General features: G+C 40.6%; 1 protein-coding gene across 9 annotated transcripts in view; it reads left to right on the top strand.

Annotated features, from left to right (window-relative positions):
- The window catches only part of TLR10 (toll like receptor 10), a 30350-nt gene extending 24513 nt beyond the window's left edge, over positions 1-5837 (top strand). For 3 of the 9 annotated variants that reach the window (XM_078068506.1, XM_078068507.1, XM_036112399.2), the window contains 3 exons: positions 227-1187; positions 1392-1491; positions 2786-5837. In XM_078068506.1, the coding sequence (XP_077924632.1) occupies positions 2845-5274 (2430 nt within the window). In that variant the 5' untranslated portion in view covers positions 227-1187; positions 1392-1491; positions 2786-2844 and the 3' untranslated portion in view covers positions 5275-5837. The remainder of the gene's footprint in view (positions 1-226; positions 1188-1391; positions 1492-2785) is intronic. The other 6 variants (XM_036112445.2, XM_078068508.1, XM_036112442.2 and 3 more) reach the window with 6 other exon arrangements.
- The last annotated feature ends 11418 nt before the right edge of the window (positions 5838-17255 follow it).

Here is a 17255-nt window from a genome sequence, read left to right as displayed (position 1 = left end):
AATCCAGATGAGCGTGAGGTTATAGTCCAGGTGTCCTTTTGTCTGAGTTCTGCCTGTTTTGTCCCCTCACCTATCAATCCATATCTCCATGTCTATGTCTTTTTGTTATCTCATTATTTGTCTATGTCTACAGACATAGTATGTCTATGTATTTGTTATCTCATTTATTTATCCCAACACTCTGTGAGGAGAGTACTATTACAGTACTGTTACCTGCATTTTACAGATGAGGAAACTCATGGATGCTGAGGACTTTGAGAGAAGAGTCAGACTTCAAGTTGTTGATTGGACACAGAACGGAGACAATTGAAGAATTAAGATTTTCACAGTATTCATTATTCAAGATATGTATTAAGTACCTATGCTGACAGGAACTTTTCTGGGCACTGGGACTATAGCAGTGAATAGAACAGATAGAACTTCTCTTCCTACACAGCTTACATTCTAGTAGGGGGATAAGAAAAGAGAGATTACGAACAAAATGTTAGGTGGTGAGAAGGGCTAGAAAGAAAAATAACTTTAAGATAAGGAGAATAGAGAGCAATTAGGGAGTGGTATTTTGTAGAGGGTGGTCCAAAACCGTCTTTCTGATATGGTGACCATAATGCAGAGATGTCAAGGGAGTGAGGGAGCATGCCACTTGTCATTTGGGAAAAGTGTATTCTGGAAAGAGAACAGCAAGTACAAGTTCGAAGATCTGATGTGAGAGCATGCTTGGAAAGTGTAAAGAATGACCAGACAAGAGTTGGGAGATATGGATTGAAGATGTCAGATCTTGCAAGGACTTGGGATTTTCCTCTGGTTGAAATAAGAAACCAGTGGAGGATTTGGAGTAGGGAAGTGGCAGAGTCTGATGTGCATTTTAAAGATTCCTCTGTCTGTTGGGAGGAAATGACTGAAGAGGCATAAGGTTGGTAGGAAAGGCCCCCTGGGACTCTATCAAGAAAGGAGGCAGTAGGGGAGGTGGGGAGAAGAAGTTAGAGTCTAATATTAAATTCATAAACTCTTAAACCTTATGTTCTCCCACACCAGGCACTGGGAAAATACCAAAGCAAGGTAAACAGCTTGGTGAGTTTTCCTGCTTATCCATGCATGTGTCCAATACACACCTACCTTCACTTTCCTCAGACTTGTCACTCCTACAGACAAGCAGGAAGAAGAAAGGATATACTCCATGGGAAGATATGGTATAGTGAGACCTCTCCGGGCTATTCACATTGTCCCATTGCTCTGAGGAGCTGTGTGTGTGTGTGTGTGTGTGTGTGTGTGTGTGTGTGCGCGCGCATGCGTGCACCCATGTACCTGTGCAGGCCTGGTGTATATATTTTGGTACTGTTGAAAGCCCCCAAGAAATGGAAACTGCTTTCATCATTATTGCTATTATTTGGCAGTGATCCAGATTGCTTTTGCCACCAACCTGAAGACATATGCAGCCATAAAGACGGGAACCATTCTGTTTATTTCTATGTTTTGGACCTGCCATGTTAATGGGTAAGTGTTGTTGAAAATCAGATATTAGCTCAAAGGACTCTCTCTGTCCACAAATATGAAAGTTGAGGAACGATTCCTTAACATTAATTCAGGAGCCCATAGTATTTGGTAATAAAAAATTACTTCATTGAGAACTTAAAACCAGCACATAGATGTTTATAGCTGTTGCAGTCATAACTGCCAAAACTTGGAAGCAACAAGATGTCCTTCAGCAGGTGAATGGATGAATGAACTATGGTACATCCAGATAATGGAATACTATTCTGTTCTAAAAAGAAATGAGCTATCAAACTATGCAAAGACATGGAGGAACTTTAAATGCAAATTAGTAAGAGAAAGAAGCTGATCTGGAAAAGCTACATACTCTATGTTTCCAGCTATATGCTGCTCTGAAAAAGACAAAACTATGGAGATAATAAAAACATCAGTGGTTGCCAGGGGTTGTGGAGCAGGGAGAAGATGAATAGGCAGAGCACAGAGGAATTTTAGGGCAGTGAATGTATGCATGATGATGAATGCATGTCATTATACATTTGTCCCAACTCATAGAATGCCCAACACCAAGAGTGTGAACTGTAATGTCAGTTACGGACATCGAGTGATGACAATGCGTCAATGTAGGTCCATCAATTGTAACAAATGTGCCACACTGATGGGGCATGTTGATAATCGGGGAGGCTGTGCATGTGTGGAGGTGGGGGGATATGGAAAATCTCTGTACCTTCCCCTCAATTTTGCTGTGAGCCTTAAACTTCTCTAAAAGAGTAAAGCCTTACAAATTTTTACTTTCAATTTTCTTAAAGCCTCAGGCTATCAAAATGGCCCAGAAGGGAGAATGTTGAGTATGACCTGGCAATGAAATTCCTAAGTTGAACTGGGAGAAAGGCACTTATGCCAACTATTATATATCTCCCTTCTGGGAATCCTGATTTGCATCAGCGGTGGGGATATGGCACAGTAACTAGCTTGGAAATCTATAACCCAAGCTCTCAGATCAAGTCAAAGACTCAATATACAGGTTGGAACCCTATTCCAAACTGTTGGTGAATAGAGTGAAATTTTGTTATTAAAAATATTCTATACTGGGGCACCTGGGAAACTCAGTTTAGTGTCCAGTTCTTGATCTCAGCTCAGGTTTTGATCTCAAGGTCGTGAGTTCAAGCCCCACGCTGGGTTCCATGCTGGGAATGGAGCCTACTTAAAATAAACAAACAAATAAATAATCAATCTTGTAGAATTTAATAAATGACATAACCACTTTATATTATATGCTTAATATTATATGTCTTTCTAGGATTTTGAACTCATCATCATTCATATAAGGGAACCAGTGATAGAATCCTTGGAATTACAATGAAACGTATCAGAAGCATTTACGTATTTTGTAGCATTGCTATGTCAGTGCAGGGCTGGGCTTCAAAGCTGCCAGAAGAAAGGGAGTTAACGACCAATTTCTCCAACTTGTCCCTAAGAAAGATTCCTGCAGACTTGACCCCAACCACAACCACACTGGATTTATCCTACAACCTCCTTTCTCAACTCCAGAGTTTAGATTTTCGTTCTGTCTCTAAACTGAAAGTTTTGATTCTATGCCATAACAGAATCCAAGAGCTGGATATCAAGACCTTTGAATTCAACAGAGAGTTAAGATATTTAGATTTGTCTTATAACAGATTGAAGGTTGTAACTTGGTATTCACTGGCAGGTCTCAGACATTTAGATCTTTCTTTCAATGACTTTGACACCGTGCCTATCTGTGAGGAAACTGGCAACATGTCACGTTTGGAAATCCTAGGTTTAAGTGGGGCAAAAATACAAAAATCAGATTTCCAGAAAATTGCTCATTTGCATCTAAATACTGTCTTCTTAGGATTGAGAAGTCTTTCTCATTATGAAGAAGGTAGCCTGCCCATCTTAAACACAACAAAACTTCACATTGTTTTACCAATGAACACAAATTTCTGGGTTCTTTTGCGTGATGGAATCAAGACCTCAAAAATACTAGAAATGACAAATATAAATGGCAAAAGCCAATTTGCAAGTTATGAAACTCAACAAAATCTTACTTTAGAGGATTCCAAGACCTCTGTTCTATTACTTAACAAAGTTGATTTACTCTGGGATGACCTTCTCCTAATCTTCCAGTTTGTTTGGCATACATCAGTAGAATGCTTCCAAATCCAACACCTGACTTTTGGAGGCAAGGTTTATCTTGACCACAATTCATTTGATTACTCAAATACTGTAATGAGAACTATGAAATTGGAGCACGTACAGTTCAGAATTTTTTATATTCCACAGGAGAGGATCTACTTGCTTTTTACCAAAATGGATATAGAAAACCTGACTATATCAGATGCAGAAATGCCACACATGTTGTTTCCTGTTTATCCTACAAGATTCCAATATTTAAATTTTGCTAATAATATCTTAACGGATGACCTGTTTAAGCAACCTATCCAATTGCCTCATTTGAAAACTCTCATTTTGAAGGGCAATAAATTGGAGACACTTTCTTTAGTGAGTTTCTTTGCCAACAACACATCCTTGAAGCACTTAGATCTGAGCCAGAATCTGTTACAACATGAAAATGATGAAAATTGCTTTTGGCCAGAAACCTTGCTCACTATGAACCTGTCATCCAACGAACTTGCTGATTCTGTTTTCAGGTGCTTGCCCAGAAGTATTCAAATACTTGACCTGAATAATAACAAAATTCAAACTGTCCCTAAAGAGATTATTCATCTGAGGTCCTTGCAAGTGCTAAATCTTGCATTTAATTTGCTAACCGATCTTCCTGGGTGCAGTCATTTCAGTAAACTCTCAATTCTGAACATTGAAATGAACTTAATTCTCAGCCCATCTCTGGATTTTTTCCAGAGCTGTCAGGAAGTTAAGACTCTGAATGCAGGAAGAAATCCATTCCGGTGTACTTGTGAATTAAGAGATTTCATTCAGCTTGGAAAATATTCAGAGGGCATGATGATCAGATGGTCAGATTCGTACATCTGTGAATACCCTTTGAATCTAAAGGGGACTCGGTTAAAGGATGTTCATCTTCCTGAGTTATCTTGCAACACAGCTCTGTTGATTATCACCATTGCGGTTATCATGCTCGTTCTGGGGATGGCTGTGGCCTTCTGCTGCTTTTACTTTGATCTGCCCTGGTATCTCAGGATGCTGGGTCAATGGACACAGACATTGCAGAGGATTAGAAAGACAACCCAAGAACAACTCAAGAGAAATGTCCAGTTCCATGTGTTTATTTCATACAGTGAACATGATTCTACCTGGGTGAAGCATGAATTAATCCCCAATCTAGAGAAAGAAGAGAAATTGATTTGCCTTCATGAGGGAAACTTTGACCCTGGCAAGAGCATTACTGAAAATATCATGAACTGCATTGAGAAAAGCTGTAAGTCCATCTTTGTTTTGTCTCCCAGCTTTGTCCAGAGTGAGTGGTACCATTATGAACTCTACTTTGCCCACCACAGTCTCTTCCATGAAAATTCTGATTACATAATTTTTATCTTACTGGAACCCATTCCACTCTACTGCATTCCTACCAGGTATCCTACGCTGAAAGCTCTTCTGGAAAAGAAAGCATACTTGGAATGGCCCAAGGATAGGCATAAATGTAGACTTTTTTGGGCAAATCTTCGAGCCACTATTAATGTTAATTTATTAGAAACCAGAGAGATGTGTGAACTACAGACATTCGTGGAGCTGAATGAAGAGTCTCGAGGTTCTGCAATCTCTCTGATAAGAACAGACTGCCTATAAAATCCTCTCTTCCCCTAGGGAAATTTGGGCCTGCATACAATGTTGGGATAGAAGTTGATACACGTTTATGATGGTAATATGGCAATATCATTAAAATGAAAAATGATTATTTTCATGTCAGTTCCTGGAAGGATTTCTAAGAATGTATACTACAGAAACACAAGTTTGCAAAGGCTTATGTAAAAAGGTGTTCATCCCAGCATTGTTTATAATCATGAAAAATTGAAAAGAGCTCACATTCCCTAGAATAAAGGTTGATTCAATAAATTATAGTTCATTAATGCAACAAAATATTACACAGCCATTAAAAAGAATGAGGTAGTGCTATATTTACTGGTATGGGGAAAATTATACTAATATGGTGGTTTATATGTTGAAATAAAAGTATCAATGAATCTACACCAGTACATTGATATAGTAACAGTGGTTTGAGTCTGGGAGGTTGTATTACAGAAAACATTTGATTTCTATGTTGTATATTTCTATAACATTGGGATTGCTTAAGTGAATCTGTATTTCTTTTGTAGGTAGAAAAGTACAATAAAGATAATTTTTAAAGCCTATACATCCTATTCATTTTGCTTGATTCTTCCTTTCTAGTCTCACTAGTCATAGAACGAAAACAAGCTTTTCTAAATATTGTAAAATTATATGTTACTTCCCTGATTAGAAATGTTACTTCCCCAATTACAAAAATTTCTGTGGCTTGGGATACCTGGGTGGCTCAGTTGGTTAAGAAAAATTTCTGTGACTTACACACCTATAAAGGAAGAAAACGGCCATATTTAAAATCTGACACCAATCTCCTCTTACCTCCATGCATCCTATCATTGAGCCCTAGCAAGTTATTGGACCTTTCCCAGAACATTCAGTCTCTTTGGTATCATGACTGGTTGTTGAGGGAATCTTACATATCCTTCAAGGTACAATCCAAATGTCAACTCTTTTATGAAAACCTCCTCACTTCCAAGTATGGTGCTCCTTGATGCTCCATAACACTTCAGACATATTTCTATCACCACACTGATCATATAAGTTTTTAAAGTTTCCCTTTCTTATTAGACTATGAGCTCCTCAAAGGCTAGGACAGATTTCCCTCTGCCCTTATTTTCAGCAGCCATTTGCTCAGTCCCTGGTTCAGAGAAGGTGTCAGTGAATGTTTATGTTAGGTAAGCTAGAGGAACGTAGCAGGGACCCAACTGGCTTCAAGATAGAAAGTCAGCTGAGAAGACCGAGAATCCAGAATTGAAGGATTTCTGAGTATAGCTTGAATCATGTGAAATTGCCAGTATGTGGTTGCTCTTGGCCTATAAGAACATCTACTTTATCTCATTCAATCTAATAAAACTAATCTCTTAAGCAGGGTAAAATTGGACTCTGCATCTATTTTATTTCCTCATAGTTGTGGTCTTATGAATTCCTCATGCTAGTAGTCATTTGAGAAATTGTAATCAAGATGGTCAACCTGAGAGTATAGGGACAGAGTTGGGTGTCATTCTCCAAGCCAGGTTGTGCTACCATTTGGCTAATGACCAGTCTACTATGAGGAGCTAGAGCTCAGTAGCCTTGAGCGTGAGTGTCTCTCTTCTTCCTCCCTAGTGAGCCCATAAGTCTGTTTGGTAGAAGGGTAAATCCAAGGAAACCACAGTGCAGGGAGAGCAGAAAATGGGGAGAATGCATTTCCAACCAGGCTTACAGCATCTGGGCCGCTGTTATTAGTGTGATTCATGGCTTCTGGGTGAGTCAGACAGACACTGCAGGAAGATTTTGTAAATTTTGAGTAAATGACTCAGTATGAGACTCTCACTGTTAAAGATTAGTTAATTGGGAACATATAAAGTAGGTAACATTAGCCCTAAAGTCACCAGGATTGAGTTATCCCCTGGTAGAATCCTCAGTTTAGTAATACAGTTTTAAAAATAAATGTACTTTATCACAACTAAAAAAAATAACACATTAGGCTTAGCTGTCAGTTACTTTTTGTTTCAGCAGCTGGACTACCCTTAAATCTTACCTATCAGACCATTGTACTATTCCTTTCTCAGAAACTCAGATACCATCAAAAATGTCCTACTTTGCTTGGTTTTGACTCTTATGGCTCATACCAGAAAATGAATTTTCCATAAGTTTAATATTGGGACTTGAGATAGAGGTAGCACCTAGCCTTGTGCAAACCTGATGATATACTTTTACCCAAGACATTCTGGATTTCAAGGGATCCACTCTCCTCAAGCATGACACTGATGAGGAAGTAAGCATTACACAGACTGCATGCTGCAATGGAACCCTGTGTAATGACACTGATCATGTTTTGAAAGTGATTTCAGGTCTCGTGAAGTTGCAAGTTGCTTTTCATTTCCTTGCCATTTGTCAACCTGGAGCTTCTTCCATTTTTTCCCCCCCAAGGATATTGAGCTCTATCAATATTGCTCAAGTTTGTCTTGGATTCTTCAGGGTGCCTTCACAACTACTGGGCATCTCTGCAGATAAATGACAATCTTTTCAGGATGCCAAGAGTCCAGTGTTGACGATGTTCTATATATTCTATAAACATGACAAAGAGGTCTATACTAACATGAGATTATAATCCTCTACTTCCAAGTGGTTTGGAGGGAGAAGAATTTTAAATGTAATTTATGGCAAATGTTCCCTGAGGTTCAACTCTTTTATGAATTATAATGAACCATTCAAGAAAAGCATGGACTAGGAATATTTAAACTGGGTGAGAGTTTAGAGCTTACCAAGTATAACTCTCACTTTTAAGTGGGAAATTGAGGCTTGGGAATTTTAAATGACTCACCTAAGCCTGAGGTCAAACACTAGTCTTTCAACTCTTTGACTGAAGAGGCTTTTCTTTCCAATCTAGGACAAGGTGCCTCTTAATTTTACCATCTTGATCCTTTCGTTTCCATTCTTAACAACAGGGCCCTGGGTTGGGCCCCTTGCATATCCTGCTTATACTGTTCATAATTATTTGTGCCTGAACTCTGCAGTCTCTCCCTACTGCCTCACACTTCTCCCCCAATCCCAGCCCCCAACTCTTAGGAGAGCCTTCCCTGAAATTCTAAGTCCTTCTTAGGGTCTGGTACTGCCAAGGTGGGCAGTGTTCTTTAAGCGATATATCCCTGGTCCAGGCCCAGACCCACGTGGATCCTGGTCTTCACTGTCCCCTTAAAGATGCTTTCTGACCCTCTGTCTTGCACATGAGGTCAACCAGGTATTCTGAGGAGCTCTGGAACTCATGCCTATGGGGTCCTCTCAGAGTCTGGTGGTTGAGCCCCAATTTGAGTTCGACAATCTGGCAAGCAGATCACTCTTGCTGGCTGAAGCAGTGTGGGATAACCGAAGATTGGGCCACCAGAATAGTGCTAACACACTGATTTGGGGTGCCTCTCACATTGAACACAAGATGACTTCAGGGGTCAGAGCTATCAATAGTCTACCACCAATCCTTGGGCTTGAGCCACCAGTGTGGGCTTGTGTCCCTCTGTGTTTTGACTGTGGTGCCGCCTCTTGTCTATAACACCTTAGGATAGCAAGCATGGTGGCAGGTGTCTTTTTCCCTGCACTCCTCCTCTTCCCCCAACATCTGGCATCCAGGGTGATAACCACCATTGCTGTAGGCTCTGTGTCATGTGTTAGGTAGTCCTTCAAGGATGGTTTTCAGACTGAACACCAATGGGCCTTCCAATCAATGTCCTCTCTTACCTGCCATTGATGTAGTGACATTGTGCTCTCCCTATCTTAAGCCATGCTGAAGAGGGAAGTACAAAGTACATATCTTGCAGGAGTAGGACGGTGCTTCTCTCTTCACATATGAACCCCTCACCTAACCCCCCGACCGGTGTTAGTGTGTGGAAGGCAAGGGTTCAGTCAATATCAAAAGAGCTCCCATTCTGAGGATGCGATGATTACTACCTCAAGAATCCAGGAGAAGAAAAGACTGGAAAATACCTTGTTCTATGTTTATAGCATCCAATCCTGAATGGTAAACAGGACCAGAAAAAAGAATATTGATTCACATTTACCTACATATTTTGGGGAAGGCTTACATTGATGAAGCAGAGTACCAACCTTTGAGAAAGAGTCATTGGAAGGCAGTGTGGCTGAATGATACAGTATCCTGGCTAATAATGTGACCAGCATTACAGACATGCTATTGGGGAACTTCAGAGGCAAGAAGAGCTATCCTGTTTAATGTAAATAGGCTCTGAAGATCCAGGTCCTCGTGATTAATTACAGCACTGTTACCATTTTCTCCTGGTGGGACATATAAAATTAACCAGGGAGAGTGCATTGGACAATAAAATGCCTGAAGGGATGGTTCCTGGATTTGAACAAGAAGAGATGGTACTTGGACCCTACAAAGAATCTTTCAATGTGCCAACTGGACAATAAGCAATACATAAATAACTCTATCCATCTTCATGAATAAGACACTATACCTCTCATGGGTCCATATATTTTGAAACATTTTTAAATCAAATTATTTATATAGACAGGAGCCCTACATGGCAAAAAATCTTTTCCTAGAGCCCCGAACACCCTGGGGTCAGCTCTGAGAAGGAGAATATCCTGCCTCATGCAGCCAGAACTTAGCTTGCTTCTTATTTCTTGGCTGCTCAACTTGTTTCGGTTTTTGCATAAGTCGTTGACAGCAGGAGAGTTTTGTCTCAAGTGCTAATGGGTCATGTGGTGAGATTCAGTGGTAAGACTGAAGGATCTGACAGAGTGGCAAAGGCAAATTCTAGTACCACAGTATTAAGGTTATTGGAAGTTCCTCCTACGGTTTTTATAAAAAATGGAAAGGAAGCGAGACATTTCTTATTTTATGTCATGATGGGTGAAAGCTCCACATTATTAAGTTCTCTTCTCCCTATGGAAGATGTTAGATTTTTAGTTGTGCCTAGGAACTTTCTAAACCTAATGACCTGAAGTATTTAACTTCCTGGCTGCAATACCTTTGGCCCTGGGGGAAAAATAGGGCAGAGAAAAAAGCTATATATGTACTAGGTTAGCTCTAATTGTCCATTAGGACCAATGTCTTCTTTTGATTCCTGGACTCATGAGTCCTGGGGAGATCCAGAGACCCATAAGGCCTCAACCTCCACCTGATTCTTTGATTTCTGGAAAAGAGTTGAGTCAGTCTCCATGATACTGTTTTTAGTATGATGGCCCTGTGTGTAATAATACAAATTGCTAACCCTTCTTGAGGTTTATATGGGCCAGCCACTGTTCAAAGGATGTCGTGAGTTATCCTTGCTAATTCTCATAGATCTATGAATTAAATTTTATCATTATTCTCATGGAAGAGACAAATACTCAAGGTGCCCAAAAGTTAGGGTTTCATAGATAATAAATGACAGAAACCCAAGGCAATCTGATTATAGAGCCTGCTTTCATATCTACCATTCTATGCTGCCTCCCAAGAGCTTGCTAACTATTGGCTTCATTCATATTTATATTCACCATGAATATACCTGTTCCTTCTACACCATATTTTTGGATGGAGGTGTCTTGTTGCTTAAGAGTGATTCTCATTATTTAGTGTAAAACCCAAATGCCGCCAGGCCTCACTGTAGCTAAAATAAGGCACATCAACATCAATGACCCCCCAAGTTCTTGTTCTTGCCCCCACCTGCTTAAGCAGCACTTCTGGTCCTCCTGCAAAGGTCCCTGTGAGTAGTGCTAAGAGATCTCAAGGAGGCTCAGTTTTGTTCGCGCATCACACTGTCACCTACACTCACCATTTGGCGCCACCATAGTCGTCTGGCCACTCTAGCTAACTCAGGTGGCTAGAATTGTGGCTTTTCAAAGCCCTTGAAAGAGCCTTGCACTACTGACATTGCTGAATGAAGGTATCTCCTAAATGATGCTAATGTCCATGCTGAGGTGTTTTCTCCCAACAACCCCAAATTCATTTATCCTTGAGGTGAGGAGAGGAGCCATGCTTCCCAAAACAGGGTGTCAACATTCCGGCATTCCAAAGCTGCAACGCTGGAATCTAGAATCTCACCAAGTCAACATCACTCATCATCAGGGAAATGCAAATCAAAACCACAATGAGATATCACTTCACACCTGTTAGAATGGCCATTAACAAAAAGACAGCAAATAACAAGTGTTGGCTAGGATGTGGAGAAAAGGGAACCCCTTGTTGGTGAGAATGTAAATTAGTGCAGCCACTATGGAAAACAGTATGGAGGTTCCTCAAAAAAAAATAAAAAAATAGAAGTACCATATGATCCAGCAATTCCAAAGGAAGTGAGAACACTAACTAGAAAAGATCCCTGCACCCCCATGTTCACTGCAACATTATTCACAATAGCCAAGATATGGGAACAACCAAAGTGTCCATTAATGGATGAATGGATAAAGAAAGTGTGGTATAAATATACGATGGGATAGTATTTGGCCATAAAAAGGGAAGGAAATCCTGCCATTTGTGACACCATGCATGGACCTTGAGGGCATTAAGCTAAGTGAAATAAGTCACACAGAGAGACAAATGCTGAACAATCTCACTTAGGTGTGCAATCTAAAAAACAAAACAAAAACCAAACAAATACCAAGCTCATAGATACAGAGAACAGATTGGTGGTAGCCAAAGGCTGGTGGGTGGTGGGTGAAATGGGTGAAGGGGGTCACAAGGTACAAACTGCCAGTTAGAAAATGAACAAGTCCTAGGGATGTAATGTACAGCATGATGACTATAGTTAATAATAACAACGTATTGCATATTTGAAAGTTGCTAGTAGGGTAGATCTTAAAAGTTCTTATCCCAAGAAAAAAAGGTTTTGTAACTACGTATGATGATGGACATTAACTAGATTTATTGATCATTTCAGAGTATATACAAATTTCGAATCATGTTTTACACCTGAAGCTAATGTAAGGTTATATATCAATTATGTTTCGATTTAAAAAACTGGAGAGAAAAATAAGAATCATACTAGTGTTCACAGTTTACTTAAAAATAATTTGAAATCTAATGTCATATTAAATGACCCTGTTAGAGAATAGATAAATAAACCTCTAAAAACAAAACTGAAAGTTATTCAATTGGATACACATAAATATACATCATAAACCACCAAATCTATAAGATAACAGTCAATTAACTTTTTAAAAAAATAAAAAGTGGCTATATACACAATGTCAGAAAGCTTCACGATTAAAGAGGCACTAATGAAAGAGGAAAAACACTGCATATTCATTACAATAAAAATAGTACTATGAGTATGTGTAATCAACCTAATGAACTGGTGAAAATTACTATTACAACATGAAAATTAAAATTTCCGTTCATTTTTAAAACATTTCCAAATACTTATTTGGGCTCTTTTCTATAATATTTTTCTGAAAAGCAAAAGTGAAAAAAATCACTAAATCTTTTGATACTTAATAATAAATTTATGAGGGTGAAATTGAGAATACTTAGCCAATTGGGCAAAAATAAATTTTGGTCCTTTGCTGCTTCCCTTTCAGTTTTTGTCCATTATTGTTCCAGGGGTCACAATTGTGCAGAGACCACAAAGTCATGTCACATTTCTTAGTCTTCGTAATTTATCTAGTGAAGTTGAATTAAAATTTAAAAACATTTTATTCTTTTTTTTTTTTTAAGATTTTATTTATTTATTTGACAGAGAGAGAGACAGCGAGAGAGGGAACACAAGCAGGGGGAGTTGGAGAGGGAGAAGCAGGCTCCCCGCGGAGCAAGGAGCCTGATGCGGGACTTGATCCCAGGACCCTGGGATCATGACCTGAGCTGAAGGCAGTCGCTTAACCAACTGAGCCACCCAGGCGCCCCCAAAAAACCACTTTATTCTTTAGAAAGTTCAAAAAATCCGCTCCCCCAAGCCAAGCATGTGATTTATATAATGAAAACAAATAGTTGAATTACATATGTTACGCAAGATTAGAAAAAAAAATCTCTGTCCTCAAAAGCAGGTGTGCACATCTCAGCACCCCAAAGTCTCAGTGCTGGGATCCAGAGTTTTACTGAGTCTCTCAGGAAATCTGTGCGGCACTCACTCACTCCTAACCTTTGTGGGAGCTCCAAACCAGTCCAGGGGGCAAGGAGTATGATCAGCACCCCATTCCTCCCATCTTCCTTAGTCCTTCCCACCTCTCCTCTGCAACCCCACCCCTTGCCCCCACCAAGTACTCTTTCCTCCTACCTATGCATATCAATATACGCATATAAACGGGGAGGGAGTGAACATCATCCAAATAGCCCAACCTCTATTCCCAGTTTGGATTCAGTTAGAACACACTGCTACATATTTTGTAAAACAAATTGGATGGGGAAGTTTGCCCCATATGGAAGCCTAGGAGAGGCTGGAGGAGGGCAATGAATAAATTCTCCATTGTCAGAACCTTAGAAAACCGTAGACCCAACTTCTTCCTGAGGCTTTATAAGCAGGAAGCTCGCTAAGTTTGCAACTGGCTTGATATAATAGCTAAAAATGGACAAGATAGAATTTCCCTTTTAATTTTTAAATCTCTCAGTCTTAAAACTTAGCTTCAGGCCCCAAACTAAAAAGGACAAAAAGGATATACGAAGATCATGAAAAAGGAAAAACAGAAAGAAAGAAAAAGAGAGAAAAGGACGAAGAGAAAAAGAAACAGGGCAGGTGTCAGCTCTAATGCAACTTCTCATTTTGCAGCGTGCATCTAACCTTAAAGCAACGTCCCCGGGGAAGTCAAAGGCCCGGCCCTGGGGTTTACCAGGAGTTTCACTTCACTGGTTCCTCCTCACCGGCCGTTGCAGGCGTAGAAAGCAGAAGTTCACGACATTAAAATAGATCCCATTGTGCATGCAAGAGTAATACCATCAGCAAAGCATCTCTTCCTGTTAGTTCACTTCTTCAATTTTCAGCTTGGTTCTTTGCAACCCAATTAGATGCACTCTGTCAGAAACCCTGCCTCGGCTTGAGGGAGAAGCTTCACAGGGTTTGCTGAAGCATCTGACCACTTACTGTTTTGTAATTTCTGCAATAAATTCCTTAATGAGCCCCTGTGCCAGAGTAAGAAGAAGAGGGAAAAACCATTCTGACCTTCTCCAGAGCTCACCTTGACCCGGGGCACCTGTCATATCAGTCATTCTTCAGAGGGCAGACCTGCAAGGGACCCAGGGCATTGGGATGTTACAAGAGAGCTGCCCTGATTTTCCTTTTGTTGTTTCTCATTTTTCTTTCTTTTTCCTCTTCACTACCTCGGAAAGGCATAGAAGGAAGCCGCTTTCGGGTCGACTCAATTCTTATTCCTGTTTCCAAATCAGAAACAACTGGGAGAAAAAAAAAACAGTTGGAAACCAGGGAAAATCGCTTGAAAGCCAGAACCTGGCGGCAGCCTCAGCATCACACCTGAGAGCTTGTTAGCGGCCTCACCTGAAAGCTTGTTAGAAATGCAGTATTTCAGGATCCATCCCAGACCTACGGAATTAGAATCTGCATTTTAACAAGTCCCCCGCTCCCCAGCTGATTCCTATATACAATAAGGTTTGAGAAACTTGGGAAAGGAAAACTTTACAAACGAACTCAATCAAGTCTTGCCCCACAGGGACGTGCCCTTGTGTGAAATTTTGGGGTCACAGCGACACCTTGTGGTTTCTTTGGTAGTTGCTGTTGTGCTTTCTGGTAGGCAAGCGGCCTCTGAAGGCGGTCGGTTCATTCATCACTGGAGCGACAGGTGACCTTGTACCAGAGCCCAGAGGTCTCCGCGGTCCGCCTCTCTCCACCACGCTGGCAACTAAAGGGATAGAGGCCCTCTTCCAAGGATGTCTTCTGGAAGGCCGAGAGGCTTAGCCCATTTTCTGCAGTTCAAACAGCAGAACAGATCTCAAAGCATTTCTTTACCCTTCACAAGACTTTTCATAAAATTCACAAACCATTGAAACTCAGAGGCACAAGATGGTTTTAGAGATCATCCAGATGCGTGGTCCTCGCCTTTCAGGGATGACGATCACTATATATTATAGCTGATATTACTGAACATTTAGTTTCAAGCACTGGTCTAAGCACCTGCATGCATTAAGTTGCTTAAACTCCACAAGCCAGTGAGGCAGGTGATATATATTATCTCTATTCCGTAGCTCCTCATCTGATAATTTTGTTAGTAGTCGTTGGTGGTTGAGAAAAATCTATACTAACAAGAAACTATTATGATGAATCTAGTAACTCTTGAAAATTAATTTGCATTGAATGAAACTCAATGGCTTCTATATAGATTTTGGGAAGAACAGTGCATATGAATAAGATTTGTTATCTACCCAGCCTCAGACTGTGCTTGGGCACACATAGACTTGTGGCCTCTTGCAACAGCTCCAAGGCTCCCCCAAAGGATTCATAGCCCACAGGCTGGGAATCCCCAATGTAGAAGCACCCCCCAAATGCCTTATTGATGCCGTACCATGCAATCCTGAACACACCTGATTTCATCTGGTCTCTGGTGCCTCGGCCTTGGATGGCAGACTTTGGGGAGTAGCAGATGAGGAAAGTGACTTCAGAGAAGTTGCCTATGGCTACACTCAGAGCTTGAAAAACTACACTATTGAGACAGAGTCCATGGCCAATCTCTCTGTTCTGTTCTCCAGCCTATACGCCCTAGCAAGAATAATTTTCCTAAAACACAGTTTTGTTTGGGTTATTCTCCAACTCAAAATTACCCCCAATTACGCCCCGCTAGCTATGTAAGATAAAGCCCATTCTGATTACCTTGGTTTTCAAAGCAAAAATCTTACACCAACCAACCTGCTTGTCGCTACTCCTTTCATGTCTCCTATGCTGTCTAGACTATTCCTCTTGTCCTTTGTGTTGTCAGGCCTCAGAGGAGACCTCTAGGAGGCCAGCTGGTGGCTAAGGTGACCCTCCCTAGGAAGCACTGCCTTGGTTAAGTCACTTGGAATGCGGAGTTAGATCCTACATAGACATAGGAAAAGTCAGATGGCCTTCTCTCAAGAGCAAACACAAGTTTACTGTAAAAAAATATAATTACTGATTTGACCATGTAAGTGCACATGCTGGTGGGTATTCTGTTCTAACGGTCCTTATTGGAAGAAATAGCGTAACCAGAAGGTAGCTTGGTCAGCATGAGTCTTAGCCATTTCTTATTTCTGGCTGCCCAGTATTAATTCCCTCTTCCTAAAAAATACGTTATTTCCTTTTGAGACACCCTCTCTTCCCACTGGTGGATATAGTCTGGGAGACAGTGACTAAGATCCTGGCACTTTCTGGTTAGTGGGCAGAGAGGTGGCCCAGGCTCTTAGAACAGTAGATAATTGCATGCTCTCCTCCTGGTATTTCAATCTTGACCAGAGGATCAAAGAAATAGAAAAGAATTCTATTTCGTCCCCACAGTGGTGCCCTGGTCTCCCAGAGCCTTCTTTTAGACTTCCTGGTGGTCTTCAAATCCTATCCCCCAAGGGGGTGGGGGGATGGGGTAACTGGGTGATGGACATTAAGGAGGGCACGTGATGTAATGAGCACTGGGTGTTATATAAGACTAATGAATCACTGAACTCTACCTCCGAAACTAATAATGCATTATATGTTAATTAATTGAATTTAAATTAAAAAAAATTTTTTTTAAAAATCCTATCCTCCAGAAATATCCTAGTTCCTGCCTGTTTCCAAGCTTCCACCTCATTGATTCTGTGAGCCCTCAGCATCCTTCCAAAAAAAAAAAAAAAAAATTCTTTTGAATTAATTAATATGCTAGTCAACTATTGCTAGAATACGTCGTATTAAAAAACGACCCTCAAGATCTCTGTTGTTTATACCAACTAGAATTTATTTTCTGAAGTCCGAGTTCTGTTGGTCAGCCGTGGCAGTGATGTTTCAGACTTCAGGTCCGGATAGGTCTGTTCCATGGCCCTCTCATTTGAGGACAGAAGCAGCTACTCGGGGCGTGCTCTTCTTGTGATAGGTGGTGGAGGGCAAGGTAGCCCTTGCAAGCACATTTAAAAATCTCTGTCCAGC

The sequence above is a fragment of the Halichoerus grypus genome, chromosome 3, assembly GCF_964656455.1.
Source record: "Halichoerus grypus chromosome 3, mHalGry1.hap1.1, whole genome shotgun sequence".
NCBI classification, from domain to species: Eukaryota; Metazoa; Chordata; class Mammalia; order Carnivora; family Phocidae; genus Halichoerus; species Halichoerus grypus.
This window is presented reverse-complemented; position numbering and strand designations above follow the sequence as displayed.